Source organism: Brugia malayi (genome assembly GCF_000002995.4).
Source record: "Brugia malayi strain FR3 genome assembly, contig: Bm_v4_Chr1_scaffold_001, whole genome shotgun sequence".
Taxonomy (NCBI): Eukaryota; Metazoa; Nematoda; class Chromadorea; order Rhabditida; family Onchocercidae; genus Brugia; species Brugia malayi.
In genome coordinates this window covers 4408707-4426874 of record NW_025062475.1, presented here as the reverse complement: position 1 = coordinate 4426874, position 18168 = coordinate 4408707, and the positions used below count along the sequence as shown (strand labels likewise).

At 25.3% G+C, this 18168-nt stretch overlaps 3 protein-coding genes across 3 annotated transcripts; all 3 read right to left on the bottom strand.

Annotated features, from left to right (window-relative positions):
* Window positions 1–296: 296 nt before the first annotated feature.
* On the bottom strand, window positions 297–3922 carry Bm10652 (Uncharacterized protein; the record flags this gene model as incomplete). The annotated part of the gene is made up of 8 exons (XM_043076531.1): window positions 297–325; window positions 1028–1208; window positions 1411–1460; window positions 2122–2265; window positions 2397–2474; window positions 2898–3023; window positions 3411–3508; window positions 3831–3922. 8 exons carry the CDS (start codon window positions 3920–3922, stop codon window positions 297–299), a joined length of 798 nt encoding a protein of 265 aa, XP_042932465.1.
* A 7185-nt stretch (window positions 3923–11107) lies between these two features.
* Bm10651 (Uncharacterized protein) lies at window positions 11108–12411 on the bottom strand (the record flags this gene model as incomplete). Its single annotated transcript, XM_001895684.2, has 4 exons — window positions 11108–11296; window positions 11434–11585; window positions 11994–12164; window positions 12390–12411. The coding sequence occupies 4 exons, from the start codon at window positions 12409–12411 to the stop codon at window positions 11108–11110; spliced, it is 534 nt and encodes a 177-aa protein (XP_001895719.2).
* Window positions 12412–16098: 3687 nt separating this feature from the next.
* Bm3650 (Uncharacterized protein) lies at window positions 16099–18038 on the bottom strand (the record flags this gene model as incomplete). The annotated part of the gene is made up of 7 exons (XM_043076530.1): window positions 16099–16128; window positions 16216–16407; window positions 16593–16793; window positions 16900–17061; window positions 17179–17421; window positions 17769–17834; window positions 17967–18038. The coding sequence occupies 7 exons, from the start codon at window positions 18036–18038 to the stop codon at window positions 16099–16101; spliced, it is 966 nt and encodes a 321-aa protein (XP_042932464.1).
* Window positions 18039–18168: the final 130 nt, after the last annotated feature.

Genomic DNA, 18168 nt, shown 5'->3' with positions numbered 1-18168 from the left:
TTATTGATTGAAATATTAACAAGTAAAAATACGAATTTCAAATTTGTACTCAATTTAAATAGCAAATTAGAAATGAAAGTCAATGTTGATAAAGATTTAAATCGATTTTGAATAAGAACCATTTAATATAATTTTTAATTATCTAAGGATTGTTTCAATCTTCAAAAGGATAAATTATTTTTTGAGCAAAAAATTTATTCAATTTTGTTTGATAAAATGAATAAAATAATATTTTGAAGCATTTCATATACACTGTTTAATTATTTCACAAAATGTTTTAAATAGTAAATGCATTGTTATTTCTTCATTTGATCTTTTTTTTCGCCTAAAAAAAGAAAATCTTAGAAATTAGTTACACAATTATGATAAAATGTTGTAATAAAATTTACATTCATAGTAAATTTCAAATGAACTTTAAAATAATAATACAGAAATCATTGTTGAATACAAATTTAATTATTTGGCTATTGAACAGGGTTATAAATAAGAGTACTAATGAAAAGAGAAAATTTTATTTCAATTAATATCATTAAAAATTTTAATAACTTATAAAGTAAATATTGATTTTATTAATTCTAACTAATTCAAATATAATCTATTTCTACACATTAAATGCTTTGTTAATCATTTGCCGAAAAGTATACGGCGCCAAATAGTCCATCAATTAATATTTATCTGCTAAATGCATTCTTCTCAACCGTTTTATACTATCGAATTAAGCCATAGCAAAATTATAAGAATACAAGTAGGCTGTTTTGATTAATTCAGAATCAAAAAAGAAAAAACAAACATAGATTCACTCAAATTAAACAAAAAATATAAATTAAATAAAATTAAAATAAAATACAAAAGTATTGATCCTTTTTTCCTCTTTTTGTAAACAATTACAATTTCATTCAATAATACAAAGAATTGCTAAAGTTAGCAAATTGAATTTAAAACTATTTTTCATCTTAAATATTTCAAATATTCAAGAGCTATTTAAATGTTAATATGTGCTTATAATTTTATTTAAAAAATTACAAACCATATTTCATCCTATTGCAATGCTCAATTCGTATTTTCTCCAGGAATTCCTTGGTTAAAACCAATCTTACAGGTTTACTTTTAGCTGACTGATATAGTTTGTAGTGTCGAATTTCGATTATAGCCATAACGCAGCTAACAACAATTGCCAGTACCGCTCCCAGAATCAATACTGCATCAATCTGAAGTATGAAATTTCGATTTTCATGCTGCAGTCTAAACTACCTTAAAGCAAATAAACAACCAATGAACTATTATCAGTTATCAGTAGGAAATTCAGACTAAATTGATCAATATAACATTTTTTATTACCATCACTGTATCATTTTCTAATTAAAAGTTAATTTTAAAATTAATAATTTAAAAGTGCACATTTATTCATACCTTACTAAATATATTAAATAATATATGCTGTTGCTCATCGTCAGAAAGCACTGCAAAATATAAACTTGCAATTATCATCTATTAATTCATAAAAAGTAAATTTTTGAATGATTAAAAGTTAATTTTGAAATTTATTTCAGTTAAAAACTGCACATTTACTCTTATCATATCAAATACATTTGACATCATTTTTATTACTATCACTATATCATTTTTCAATTAAAAGTTAAGTTAATTTTAAAATATATAAATTAAAAGTGCATATTTACTCATACCTTATTAGATTACTCAGATATATAAAATAATACATGACACTACTCGTTATTAGAAAAGTAAAAAATGAAAATGAAATAGTAAAATAAAAAAAGATCACTGCTAATTATATTACTATTCTTTCAAATGTTAAATGAAACTATACAAGAAGCTATTAATTAAAAAATTAAAAAATAGTGCTTTTTTTCTGAAATTTTAAAAACATTTCACCTAATATAAATGATTATAAATAAGTTAAATTTTATTTTAACCCTATGATTTCATTTAATTATTCATAATAAAGTAGAAAAAAATGAAAAATAATATAACAGAATCAAAGATAATTATATTATTACTACTCTTTCATTAATCCATAAAATCAGAAACAGAGATCCTTTCAGGAAATGTACCCTTTTTGAGTATTTGTCATAAATTTTGCTAACATAATTAATAACATACAGTGTTTTGCAACGGTTTCGATTTGTTTTATTGTATCATTGACACTTTCAGCAAATGTTATTGTCTCATTGGACATTGCTTTTATCACTGTTTCTTCCGGTTTTGTTAAATATTCAATTTCTTTTTCACCCATTTCAGATTCTTCTAGAAAAAAAAAAAAAAACAAATATATAAATTTCAAATTTACAATTATTCCTCATTTTGCTCCTTGATATTTTAGCAATGTTATTATTGCCCATCAATTAAAAATTTAGTTAAAAAAACGAATGACATACTACTCAAATACTCCTTAACTATTATTCGATCAGGTTGACAACTTTCTTGAATTAATACTAAAGCAAGATCTTCGTCATCTGAATAACAAAAAGTTTAGTTTTTCTGGAATGCTTTGTATCAATTTATTATCTATTTATCAGTTCATGTAATAAGACATCAAAGAAGAAGACATGTAAAATAATCCAATCATGATAATCTACTGCAGTTACCCATCAATGATCAACCATCCATGATCACTTATTATAGTTATTTAATCATAATAATCGATTGCAATAACCTGAACAATTTGTAATCTACAAATCGATTATCAGAAATATATGTATTTTGATGTCCATCAAACAGTCTTTTTTTTTACTTAATTAATTTGCTTATCATATTATTAATGTTTTGAAAAATTAAATATCCAAATTTGTTTTTAACTCTCTCATTTTTCTTTTTCTTTATCAACTATGCAAATTAGCATTCAATTCATCATTCATTCTAAAACATATCAATAATACCATGAAAATTGGGAAATTTAACTTCTCCACCATTCCATTTAATTTCAACCTTCCAATTACTAATACTAAATGACCATTTAAAATGATTTCCATATTGATAATTGCCAAGAATATATCGACTTTCGTCTGAATGCAGAGTGTAAATTTTAAATTTGAAATTATGCTATCGATTAAATTGCTTCTACTATAATTTTTATTGAATTTTATAACAAATAAAATAAGATGAAAATGACATAAAAAAAAACTGAAAATTTTAAGTTTGAGAAAAAAAACTATCGTTTTTTCAAATTATATATCAATTTTTGCCTAAAAAATTAATATTCAATAAATGATAATTATCATGAATATATCGTTTTTTGATATATTAACAAATTAATAGCATTTTGACCAAAAATTTAGACTAATTTAAAACTTTTTTATCCATTAAAATAAAATATACTTTTTATTAAGAAAATATATATAAGTTAAATATGTCCTATTAATTTAATACTATTATTTTTAAATAGTACAAACTTTGATTATAGAATGTTGCCCACCATATACCACTTTTCTTATCTAAATTAAATTTGTACGAATATTTTCGTTCTCGATTGATTACCGCTATAAAAGGCCTAAATAGTAATTCGATGAATATTATTCTTTATCTTTTACATTATATCAAAATAAATTATAGCAATTAATGGCAAGTTATGATATGATTTCATTTGACAGTCTTAATTCAATTCATAAATAAATTAATTTAATAAGCTCAAAAAGCGGTTTAAAAAGAAAATTTTTTGCAAAGCTAATAATTCATTGTGCGAATGAAATTTTTACCATTTCACATTTTGATATATTTCCATAATTGTTGAAAACTTTTGACAGATAACAAAATTACCTTGTAAATTAAATCTGAATTATTCATTTTAATCTTTTCAACTCAAAATTTCAAACCCCTTGCACTGTTTAGCATCATACGGATAGAAAATTTCAATTTCGATATTATAAAATACATTCGAATTTAACTGTAGCAATTCATTTTGCATACCCAACAATTGCTTGTAATATTTAAACTGCAAAAGAAAATGCATGCAAAATTTTAGATGAAGCAAGTCAATTTTTATTTTTGAAATGTTTAAAAATGTTAATTATTTATATTTTAAACAGTTTTGATGAATATTTCTACAAATATTCGTGTATGCTCGAAATATGAAATTTTATTCAAACCAATTAATTTTTTTTTTTGTTTTAATTTAAAATATTTCCAATTTTAATTAATCAAAATATGAACACATTTTTCTTTTCATCATTTCTCAAATAATTTCAGATTATTTACATTAAATTCATCTATTGAATGTAATTAATAAATTAATTAAATGATAGTTTAAACGAAAGTCAATTTTATTAGCTGGCATATATACTGCAGTGTTTAGAAAAAGACTGTAATTAAAACGTGTAAAACGCGTTAGCATTTCACGCAAGTATTATTTCAAAGGATATTTTCATGCAATTTGATTTATGACAAACTTTTTTTTTTTAAAAAAAGGAAATTAATATTTCTTACCACTGCAAATGATTCTTTTACGATAATCAGTGAAATGATTACAAAAATTATTAGGCACATTCTGTAAACATAAAATTGATTTTCGTCGGATGTATATATTTTAAAATTGTATATTTTGTATATTGTATATATGTATATTGTATATTTTAAATTTATTTAAAATCATATATTACTATCACGTTAGCTGTCAAATAATGGAATAATGATTGTAAATTCGAGAAACAAATTTGGCATTCCAGAAGTCAATATTCAATCATTTAATAATGAGATCAACATGAGACTGTCACGTATTACTTGTAGATAACATAGTTAAGAGAAAAAGGTGATTTTTTAAATCATTTTTTAAATTTGTGCCTCACAGAGAAGACAAACACTTATAAAAACTTAAAATTTCCAAAATTTTTAATTTTTAAAACTTTTATAGATAACTTTTAAATTTCATTCATATTTATAAAATCTGATAATTTAATTTTTTTATTTTGAACAATTCCTAATTCATAACTTTCTTCCTTTTCCACAATTTTATTTTTGCTTTTTTTTTAAAAAAATTTTGATTGATTAATTTTTTTTTTTGCAATCTTCCCAGCAAAACTTACTCGCTATGCATGCTCCATTTAATTTAACAAAGATCCCATCTTTTCACAATTTTAACAATGATAACAGCAACCGTCTTTGATTACTATAAACTTTATCAATGCATTTCTTTTAGGAAATTTTTATTAAGTTAAAAATTTATTGCTTTTTTCTTTTGAATCTCATTGAACCTTTTTCTTTTCCTTCTTTTTTTGGTCTGAAATTTCAATATTTGTGATTAAACTTGACAAAAACATTTTATTTACAAAACTAACCAATCCATTAGTGACATCTGTCATTGTTTATGAGAAATGATGATATAAATAGAAAATTTTCCATTTCATTAAATGATGTGAAAGAATGAATGAAATTAGTTAATGTTCAAATGATATTCATTTCTGTTCCAAACTATTTATCCTTTCTACTTGAAAATAAATTTGTGATATGTGACATGACTACTCTTCGTATGAATGCATGAGTTCGATTTAATTTAATTTAATTTGCCAGCTTTTTGGTTTAATTTAGTACTGTTTTTTTTTTTCTTTTCTTTTACTATTATATGTTATCGTTTATTTCTTGAACTTATCTAGAAGATAAGAAACAGAAGCTGAAAAAGTTTGAAGAGCCAAAAAAGGTGATTAGAAGGATCTGATGTTATCGCTAATCTTGAGTGTCCATTATCGAGAAATCATATGACTGCAGATGTTATGATTAATAAAACATTTATTGTTTGTATAATTTTCAAATAATAGCAACATTTCATAATTACGTGAATTTATAATTTCTGCTGGTTAACATTTAGAAATGAATTTTAATTAATTCTATCAACTAAATTCGAACTATAATGTTTTTCATCTTAAAAAAAAAAAAACCTATATTGGTGAATAATAATAATAATGCACTCAATTTAATTTAAATATTAAAAAATATGTAATCTCTTGACTACTTTCTTGACTCTGAAATAAATGAATAAAACGATGAAATGGAAAATATAAGTAAAAAAAGTTGTCTTTTTTCTGTTTTTCCATTTTCTTTATAAATTACAAGAAAATATCTTTCCTCTATTATCACAGTTTACAAATTCGCATACTTTGCACTTTTCAATTGTGATTAATCCTAGTTGCATAGCATTTCTGATAAATATATATCAAAATTTGATTATCATGGCATAAAGGTTTTAAATAATAATAGCTATTATCGTAATAATAAATTATAAAAAACTAAAATATGCTGCATTTCAAGAAACCTTAAATGAAAAATAATTTACAGTTATAAGCTTAAAAATTTATTTTCTTTTATCTATTATTTGGTTTATTTTTTTCAATTTATTTATTGTAATCAGCTGATTGGTTTTGAATGACTTACGTAACAAAAATAAATTGCTATACAAATTAAATTAGCTGAATAATAAAGTTAACTTTATAGTTAACTTCATTAAGCACAGAAATGAGCAAATATTCAAATATTTGGTCACATGGATGAAAATTAATGACCATAATTGGATATTATTATTTGCAGTTTCTATTAGCAGTTGCAAAAGACATAGAAAATCTTATTTTTCAGCTAAATTATTAACATTTCTTAAAATAAACTTCTATCGTCCACTGCATTTTACAGCTAATATTTCAACTATTTAAATTTCTTTCTTTTCCAACTCATTTGAAGTTTTAATAAAAGTAAAGATTAACGTTTAACAAAATGTTAACTTATTCTTACTATATTACTGTATTATTTCTAATACTATCATTATTCTGTCAAAAATGCGAAATGATCAATATGATTGACATAAGAGATGAAAATCATAAAACTATAAAATACCTGGCCATTCTACTTTTTACACTTTTCTTGCTTTACGGTATTATTAGCAATACACTGATGACAACCGTATTATTCTGTAAACGACAAGACAGTCATTACGGTCGGGAATTTATACTTATCACTTTACAATTGATTATTTCTCATTTTATGGCTTTTCTCCCACAAATAGTTGTTGTACTACCTGAATTATTATATGCTAAAAATAATTCGTATAGTAAGTTACTTTTATTTACATTTTTTATTGTTTGCTGTTAGTATTAGCTAAATACTAATTGAAATAATCCATTAAAAATTTTTTTCCTTCTCAACTCATGGTACTGCAAAAAAAGAAAAAAAAATGAGATTATTGTTAACAAAATGTGATAAATATGCTTGATTTTTTATTTTGATCATAAAATACTTTAATGACACTATTTTATAACTAACAGTCAATAGCAATCTTTTCTGTATTTTTCTCGAATATCAAACACTTAAACTTTTTCTAGAGATTGAACGTAACAATCGAAATGATCTAAACCTATATCAAATTTTTCTAATAGCAAATTCAATTCAAAAATTTGAATTGAAAATTTCAGTGAATTCATTCTATAACACTTTTAAGGAATGTACACTTCATTATATCAAACTTTTTTGAGGAATGTTGAGGTGAGAAGTGACAATTTCATTGTAACATGCAAAAAAAAATTTTTTGAATAACTAATTTGCTTATGTTTTATTTAGCAAACGAAACAACATGGATCAATCATGCATTCTCAACTTTCGATACTTTTTCATTTTTTTCCATTCTTCATTTTTCATTCCTGTTGACGCTAAATCGCTTTGTGGCGCTAATTTCACCAAAATATTATCATTTTTTTGAGTCAGCAAAGCTACATTCTTTAATCGTTTTTCTATGGTTGTCACTTTTAGGTATGAATTATTGATATCATTCAAGCAATAACCAAATGATTTTTTTTTTTCCAAACAATAATTTCTAATTAATATCTTCTATAATTGATACTTTTTAGGTATAATTTAGCATTTGTTTAAAAAAGATTTACTATATATCATTAACAAATATTCAAAGTAAGGAACCCACCCGGAATTTCTACTTAGGCACTAAATTTTGTAATTCACACTGGATTTCTTAATTCTTGATCATTTTATTAACATCAAATATTAATTTGTAGTGTTCATATCTATCGATTTTTATTATTGTACCAGAAGTTTCTTTGTTTGGAATTTGAGTTGGGAAACGAATTGTTTACAGTCAAACGTAATAAGCAAAATTTGGTGGAGGTTAGGTCACCTTTCAATTCTAATTTTTTCTTTATTTTTAACATGATGTTATTTTTAAGCTTTAAATAACTAAACTACAAATTTTCATTTCATGATTTTTAATCGTTTAAGAAATTTAATTTAATGAAAGATTTCCCTGTTATAGGAGCTAATGTCTTTTCATTTGTTCATTGTCATAGTAAAATTCAATTGACTTTAAAATGTTAAAACAATGATTAACTGCTTAATACTTTAGGATGACATATCTTTGGGCACTATTCATACCTGGTGCAATGTTTATCATGTATATTGTGATATTCTGCAGTATACGTCACAAACGTCATTTTGCAACAAATAATAATCAAATTCAAAGTTTGTAATACTAAATTATTTCTTCCTTATATAGTAAAAATAATTAAAAAATTTATTGACAATTTCAAAGTCAGTTATAAAAATTTGTTGATTTACTCAATTTTTTTTTGAGTTTTTTTCATTAATCATAACTTAATCTATCATTAATTACCAAAAATATTCAGGAATTGCGAAAAGATGCATCATCAGACATAAAACAAATGCAGTAAAAATTCATCATTTCGAATGGTCAATGCTAATTCAGGCTGCATGGAACTGTGGAATATTAGAAATTGGAATTATTACTTTTAACTTTTTATCACCAATGTTGATTAAAATTTTCGGCGAAAAGGCTAACATACCATCAAAAATTTTCATAAATTGTTATTTTATTTTCATCTGTTCCGTAACACCTACTGTTCATTTTATTTATAATAAGAGAGCACGTGACATCATAAAAACATTATTTCTAGCATTGAATATAGTTGACAATTGGGCCGTTAAAAAAATAAGGCCACTAATTAAATTATTAAGAAATAAAGAATAATGTGACAAGTAGTAATAGCAGTAGCAGTAATAGTAGTGGTAACCCGAAGTATAAAATATTATATCTAGGAATACTTTTTTGGCAATATTTCTGATGAAATTTGTTATAGATGTAACTTGAAATTATTTGTGAAAAAAAAATGAAATATTTATTATTTGTAAGTATTGTACTTATTATTATTGATCCTTTAAATTAAGTAAAATTATTTTTGGAAAAAATTTTCACACATTTATTTATATATACCACAACAAATTTCCATATATTAAATAGAGACTAAATTAATAAAATTGATTGAATAAAATTGATATCATAAATTTAAATATGTTTTACAACTTTAATTTGTTTCCTACGTTGATACTATCTATTCCAGCATCTCTAGCAACAATTTCATTAGCTCCATAAGAAATATCATGCTCTTAAGAACATAAAAAAGCATAGATTAGCAAAAGTTCAATAATATTTATGAAATAACACTGTAAGTTAATTTAGGCTTTAATTTGATCTATGAGTGATTTCGTATATAAAAATAATCAGATGAAATGTCATTAGACTGATGTGACCAGTTTGATTCAAAATATTAACACAAAAAAAAATTAAATATCCTTAAAAGTAATTATTAAAAAAGAATCAAAAAAAAATTTTTTTAAATTGATATGAAAGGAATACTTTGTTGTTCATATATTTGAAAAACATTATTTACCTAAAAGTATTATATTTATTATTTATTCATAAATGAGTAAAATTGTTTTGGGAAATATGTCTCCTGCAGAAGTATATTATACATTGTATGGAGACAATTCAGAATTCTACGTTGGAAAGAAATGGTCCGGAATTACAGAGACAATTCTGAGATGGTTCGGAATTTTAAAAAATTTAGAATTTCCTTGTTATTTGTTCAATTCAACTTTTCCTTTTAAGCTGAGCGGATTAAAACTGCTAGTTATGCTGAAATTTAGTCATTGTCACACTTTATAGGTCTCTTTTCCATGCTTAATAAAATTGATTAATTTGTCAATGAGCTAATTTATGAATTTTCTAGCTTCATTTTTCATTTTTTTTCCCGAATTCATCGTTGTTTCCAAACAGTTTTGCATGTTATTTCTCTCAAGTCATTTGAGCAGGCAGTGATATTCCAGTTCATACGAAATGTCCATTTTTTCTTGTATCAGTTTATAGCGCCAATCTTTAGTTTTCACAATTATATTCATTGAGCTTTTATTTCATGGCGCTTTTTTCCCATCTGTTCAAAAGTGGCTCAGTTTGCTTCAGTTTTATAACTGAGGCTGGATAATGAAGGAAATTTTGACATAATCAATTGATCCTTAACCATTGATCGAAATTATTGTCCGATTAAATGATGCTGATAAAAGATACTATGCATTTTTCTTGTATTCCAGCAGTTATTTCAAATTAATCAGCGCCATTAATAAAATAGGCTATGTTATGAGCCGTGTTGAAAGCACTGAAAATGAATATTTAAAAATCAGAGGTGTTTAACAGAAATTCTTTGAAAAATAACTGTGAAAAAGCTATATGGTATATTAATACTACAAATTTTGTTGTTTTTGAAAAGAAAGTTATTTTAAGTCAGTCAGAGAGAAAATGCAGCGATGATAGATGAAGTGCTTGGATTTAAAATTGAAATTAGTTGAAATTGAAAAAATGACATTTGAGTTATATTATCTTTATGAAAAACGACCGTTTATTATTAGCATAATAAAAATTACGTTTACATATTGAATAAATATCTCTGAACTTAAGATTATATGAATCCAATCCTGGAATTGTTGAAAAATGTTGAAAACTAGTTTGGTTTGCAGAAAACAAAGTTAAAAACTCAATTGTACAAAAAAAAAAAAAAAAAAAAGAGAAAAATTACTTTATTTTTATATGAGAAAATTCTTGCAAATATTTCTTAATTTTATAAATTGTGGATGTAAACTTTGAGAAATAATTTAAAATTAATTACAGCTCGTCCTATCAATTTCATATTTTTTCATGAAACTTAAACAATTAGCTTTTACATCACAAATAGCCATCCCCTAATTAATTAATCCTCATCAAAAGTTGACTTAAATGATATTACAATTTTTAATTCATCGTTTAAAAGCATTTAATAATTTAACCATTAAATAGAATTTCAATGTCAGGATTGAACAGATTCAGTGAAAGAGTGCTCGTCTCCCAAGGCTTAACAGCCATGTACTTTTTTAACATTTCATCGACACCACCTTCATTGCATTTATCTTCATGACATGCGCAAATTCGCCAATGATTATTTGGTATCGCACTTGCGAGACACATTTCAAACTATAAATTAATTTGTGATTTAATATTAATAATGAATCTATCGCTTCGGAAATAAGAATTCCTTCAAAATACTTTATGTGCTTCAATTTCCTTTTATTTTACATTGATTAATTGCGAGTAGTTTGTTTTTATATTACCTCACAGTACTCGGTGATTTTTTCATCACTGAATTGTCCTATAAAAGGTAAACGATCAATTGGATGAACTAGAATGCCCGCCTGTTGCCGTACGAATGATTGAAAATCATTTTGACAACCACCTGCTTCAACGATAAATTTCCCTGACTGATCTGAACATATGGATTTAATATGTTATTCTAAAAATGATGAACTGACAATAAATTTTCATTGTTGAAGTTGAAGTATGGATGTTTCCCAGCAATTTTAATATGAATTTTAAATTCGCATGTCATGAGGATAAATACGGTGGATGAAAAAAAAAGAAAAAAAAAGTGTCATGTTTAAAATTCTTGACTTGAATAATTTCAGATTAATTTGAATTTTCCTTATCAGATTTATATCTAAGTTCTTTTACAAATTTAGCTAGTTTTAAAATTAGCTAATTTAGCTAGTTTTATTCAAAAGCTTTGTTTTAGTCTATGCTAATTTGAGCTAATTCTTAGTACCGCATGTAAAATGCTTCTTTACTTTTCCATGGTTCTAATTTTAAAGGTAAATTCGAAAATAAACCAAAATACCTATAGTAATAGCCGAAAAACAACAACTATTGCCGATCGTGCATTCATCATAATCCCATTTTCTGGTTGTTCCGTTAACTTTTCGATAAACCAAACAGTCGTTTGTAAAGTCTATTGGCTTCGAAGGCAGATTTCGCAGTGAACCAAATTGTATTTTAAACAGTGTCAACACTAAAATTGAATATTACAATTTCTAAAATTAAGGACTCATAAAAAAAACCTTTATAATTTAATTTATGCAGTAAATCCATGAGATCACAAAGATTATCTTAAGTAATCGTTTACTAATAGTCAATAATCTATTATATTTTCATTTTGACTTCAGAAAAAAATCTTTAAGGATAAAGATAATAATTAATGATAGTAATAAAATAATAATAAATAATAATAATGAACCTATAATTATTGCAAAGTTCATTGTGTTCGTTTCTACAACTCTTTTCAAATTTCAAGCAGTCTATTATCGATAGCGCTTAATTAAAACTGTCCTGCAATTTCGATTTGATCTCGTATAGCAGTTACAATGAAGAAATCAGTAAACAGTAAATTAAAAGTAGCGATTGAGTAAGAGTTGCAAACATGAAGCGAATATGTAGGTTAATCAATTCGTTGAATTTAACGCTTAAATTCAACAATTTAAATTTAAAAAATAATAAAATTTCAGATACAATTAGCATTTGTAGTATTTTATCAAAGTTATAGTTTTGAAGATGAGTTAAAAATCAAAACGAAGTGAAAAGAAACCTATGTTGCATATTTCACTACCGTAGTAAAACAGCAACAATAGAATTAAATTAAACCTTTACAAGAGTTTGGTGTTAAAAAGATGGATGTTGAAAATTGATTTTTAACTTTAGCAGATCATTGGTTGTGAAAAATTTAAATAACATCAGAAGACATTTTAGGATAAAGCAACTATTTGAAAGTATATGCAAAAGGTATAAATGATTGGCATCGAAGCAAGAAAATAGAAGGAAGTACAATTTGATGAGGTCATCTTATGCACAGAGGATGTCCATCAGATTGCATAATTTATTAGCTCATTTGTTTTATGCAATCTCCCAATTTATGACATCAATTTATATATATATATTCCTCTTAGTTCACATAGCTATGCTTAAAATTTTATAAAAAATTAATGTTGTTAAAAATTTCGAATATGTTTCCGTTACTTTTTAATTTCTCGCTATTCTACTGATTTTTAGTACAAAGAAAAAAAATACATCGTTAATTTAACTGATAATTAGTGTGATATTAGTCAATTAGTCAATAATTGTAATTTGTAATGCTTCACTGATAATATGGAAAATATAAAATTAATGTTCAATTAACAGCACTTATTATCATGTGGAGAGTAATTAATGAAAACCAATCCGAATAACTAATGACGACTTTAATCTACGATCAGAGTTCAAATGAAAAAGAGCAAGCATCGATAATACAACTTAATAATAGTGTCTTTTTCAGATTATTTTTCTACATGAAGATTTGTCACTGCTCTAAGCTTTTTAATATTTCACTCTTCCCTAACTTAAATTTGAAATGTTTCTACTTTCAAGTGTTTTATTAACTGAAGAGCTGATAAGCCAGAGTGATGAGAAATGAATCAAAATATTTTTAAAAATGCATGTAGGAAAGAATTTTCATCCAATCACTTTGTCGTCACATTGGTGAAGCTATAACGTAGTGAAAAAAGACTATTGTTCTAAGTGATTTTAATCCACTTTGTAACCTTAACACCCATAAAATCCCTCCCAATTTCTTCCTTTTGCTTGTATCTTTAAATATTTTATAATTAAGTTACATTTGTGTGTTAGATATCAATTCATTATTGTAATGTTGTATAATATTTAATGTTATCTGTGGTTTAATTACCCAAATTTGGGGTTTGAATAATAAAGTATTTCACGAAAACTCTCACAGTACACGTACACAGAATAGAACCAGTACAGATTCGAGAATCTACCAGTATCGAAGACAAAGAAGTCAACGATATGATCTATCAAGAAAGGGAAAACTACTTTGTTTCACAAGCAAACAGAGCAGTAAGAAAGAAATTCTAAATTTGTTTTTACTCAAATACGCTTAACATTTTGCTTCTTTTCTCATCTATGGCAATAAAAGCATTATTAACCACAGATTTTCGGAAGTATTTAAATTTAATTTTTCTTTTCTAAACTAATTAATTACGGGACACAAATGTGAATTGTATAATAATTTACAAACCAATCAAGCACAATTCCTCCAAGCAAAGCAATCAATTTGATGGATTTAATGGTTTAGATTGTTAAAAATTTTGCTTTATTTAAATTTTCTTCTTAGTTTTGCTTTTAAATTTCTTTTTTTTTTTCAAATTTTTATTTCGATTCTGTTGATAAAATTCAGTGTCCATTTTTTTAATAAAATTTTTATGTTTCTTAAGATATCAAAATCCTTTTTTATCTTAATTTTGAAAGTTCACGTGAAATTTTCTAACCATTTGTTTTTTATTATAGAATATATAATTTTAAGCAGCAAAGATGATAAGTATTTGATACTCATCTAGAAGCAATATTCTTTTGGTCTGATTAATAATTATGCAGTAAACTACAATACTCATGTAACAGTTTTTCAAAAATTAAGTTGCGTTAATTATTATTCACAGAAGCAAAGAAAAAAATCTAAATAAAGTACTTACTTTTGTTTCTCATCATTTCAGTTCTCAATTACAAAAAGACCATTGAAGCCTAAGATTTTTATAATTCATTTGGCTAATTCTACCATTACCACTTGTTGACTTGCTGTTACCTCAAAGTTAAATCCGTGAATTGTCCAAATTAGTAATTTCTTCATATAAGAATAGATGATAAAAATTAATAAAATCGTTTCTAATCATTTCATATTTAGTTCCAGTTAAACACAAAAATACAATCTCAATTATCAAACTTATTAATTATTAAGAAAATAATTATGTTTATGGAATTCGTTGAATTAGTGAATTAAGAAATTAATCAAAAAAAGGAAAAAAAAAGAAAGTAATCTGAATTAAAATAGAAGAAGCAAATAGTGACAAGTTCACTTTCTAAAGATAATCTAGAATTGTGAACACTGGAAATTGAGTGAAATACTATAACAACGATCATCTTATGCTATTCGTAAAAGTTTTGTGATCTCTATGCACTGTCACAATTGGCTTTTGTTTTGCTTCTCATTATCAAATTTCTTTCCAAGAAGCAACATTCTGTTGTTTTTCCCACTTTTTTCTTTTTTTTTCGGACTTTTGTGAAATTGTGAAACAATTTTGTGATACCATTTGCCTGACAACATTATTCATCGTTAGTTGCAAAATTTTTAATTCCAACAAAGTTTTAAGAGTTGAAAATTTCTATTATTTAGGAAGTTTTTTGATGGAGTTGCAATATACTATTTGTAACATATCTTTTAAACATACTTTATATTAGTTATGTCATTTTTCTGAAGTACTGTTTCATTTTAAAATGGAAGTGTTGACTGGAATGAAACTTGAAGAATATATGAGCAATTATATATATATGAAGAAAAAAAAAATAGGAAATGTTGTCTTGAAATAGATAAAATTTAGGTTGGCGCTATACGTTGACGAAGCGAATGCAGTAAGATTCGATACTAAAATTTCATTTTTTTTTTTTGATTGCAAAATTTGCGCAAATATTTTTTTTTTGATTGCAAAATTTGCGCAAATATTTAGTTGTGTTTTCATTGTCGCATGCAATGTCCTCATTTAAACATATCTAAGATATTCTTTCAATTTTCTACGAATAAACCTCTTTTAATAAATTAATTGCTGAAATCTTAAGCTGTCGCCAGTTCTTTCGGAATTCTTGGGTTATCAAAATTGATAATCCTGCCGAAATATTATGACTACAGTACCACGTATTGGCCTTTAACCTATTAACTTAAACGATTATCATTTCTCCTTCTTTCTGTAATTCACAATTCATTTAACACTGATTGCTTTATGATCTGCATAAAGTAACACTGTAATAATGCCACGAATTTTATTTAATACTGAAATACACAAATATTTAATTGATGAATGACGCGACATGAATTAAAATGAGAGACGCCGCATGAATTAAATCCCAATCTATCGAGAAGATGCAGTAGCAGGCTGGAGCTAAAAATCAGTAAAGTTCAAAAGTTTAAGAACGAAATCCTAAAAATCCAATCAATTAAAACAATTGATCAAGAAACAAACCCGTACCAAAGTGTAAAATTGCGCATTAATCCAGTTGCAGTCAACATTTGGATTTCTGCGTGGCGATGGCGCATCTGTTATAGGCCATATATTCTGATCGTATAGACGACGTTCACTTTGCCACAATCCATAAGCGCAATTTTGCTCGAAACAAAAGCGCAACTCCTCATTATCTATACATTGAATATCTTGATGCATCTGAAATTTGATTTTTTTATAATTTATGAAAAGCTCCAAAATTTTTCAAAAAATTTAAATTATTTCTGTATAAGATGACAGTATTTCGAAAACTTTTTTCCGATCGTTTACTAAATTAGTGATGTAAATAATTTTATCAGTAAGTATTAATAATTTAAAATATTCCTTATTATTTTATTACATACCCGCATGAGTGTTTCATTACCACAATTGTATCGAATAACATTCAGCAAACTTTGCATATTCACATGTCCTTCACGACGAAAATAATACATCAAAGCGATACGTAGAACGTCACATTCCGAACGGACCGGTAAATTGTCACGTTTCAGTAACTCTTCCACAGCTGCTTGATCCAGTTGCGCAAATCGTAGATCCAAAACTGCCTCAAATGAAAAAGGAGGCAGAGAGATGGGACAAATAAATAACATTTCATGTGAAATAATCAATAATTCTTTCAAAATATAAGTATAACTTTTGGATTTGGCATACTTCTTCCAAAGAACGCATCACATAACTGAGCACAAAATCTTTTGCTCGAAGTGATAAGTCAAATTGTCGATGACAACTTATATTCCAACAATCCAATAAACAGTTATGATCAGCTGCTTTTTGAATGATAAATTTTTCAATTATTGCTCTCATTGATGGTACCTATTAAAATGAGCATTCAGTATTTTTCATATTTATGCAATTACAACGGATTTTAATTTCAAAACAAAACATTTAAATTCTTACTCCAATAACATTTTTTTTTTTGATAAAACGGACCTGAAGTTTACAGCACAAGGCTAGAAGTTCAGGAATTTCAGCCAATGAACATGGTAGGATACCACTGTAGAAGAAGTTAATCATACGACGAATAGCATTGGCATCGTAATTGGTGAGGTGATCGATGAACAATGTCACAGGTTTCTTTTGTGCTTTCATTTCCTTTAAATATTGTCGACGGAAATATCCGGAATGAGCTGTTGCTATTTCCGAATGAACCATTATTGTACTGTTATCACTAAGCTGAAAAAATAAACAAAGTTTAATTATATATATATATATATATATATATATATATTTACTATATATTTACTACTGGAAATTTTACTTTATGAAATTTATGATTAATTAACTCGTTAATTTCAATGCGTCTATCAGAATCACCAGAGATTTTTTCAGTTTATGATAAGATATTCCTTTATTTCTATTTCATTGAATTTAAGCATAGATCTACAATCAAATATTTGATAATAAATTTAATCTAAGTTATATTCATCAATCATAAGCGATTAGTATAATAAAAGTATTAATGATTAATTTCAAAAAAATAACTAAATTCCAAGTATATCAAATATTTTTTAAAAAAGTACTTTAATGGAAATATCCGTTTTTGGTTTCTCATTCGAAGATTGAATATAATCCAAATAATGCGATAGCTTAAAATAAAATTTCATCTAAATAAACTTTGAAAGTTTTTGCTATTCACATAAAAATAAAACAATTATTTTTCAATTATCAATAATAATTTTACATGAATAATTAATTGAAAAAGAAAAAAAAAACAATACCTTAGCTTGATGTGCAAGTAAGTGGAATCTATCTGGATTCCACGTTAATCGATATTGACTTTGTCGATGCATTTCTCAATTTTTGATTCTTCTCTTTTTTTTTTTTTTAATGAAAATATAATAAATGAATACTATCCTATAGGAATTTATTAGAGAGCTTCTTTTGAAAGAAATTAAGTATGAAATGAAAAGATATAAAATA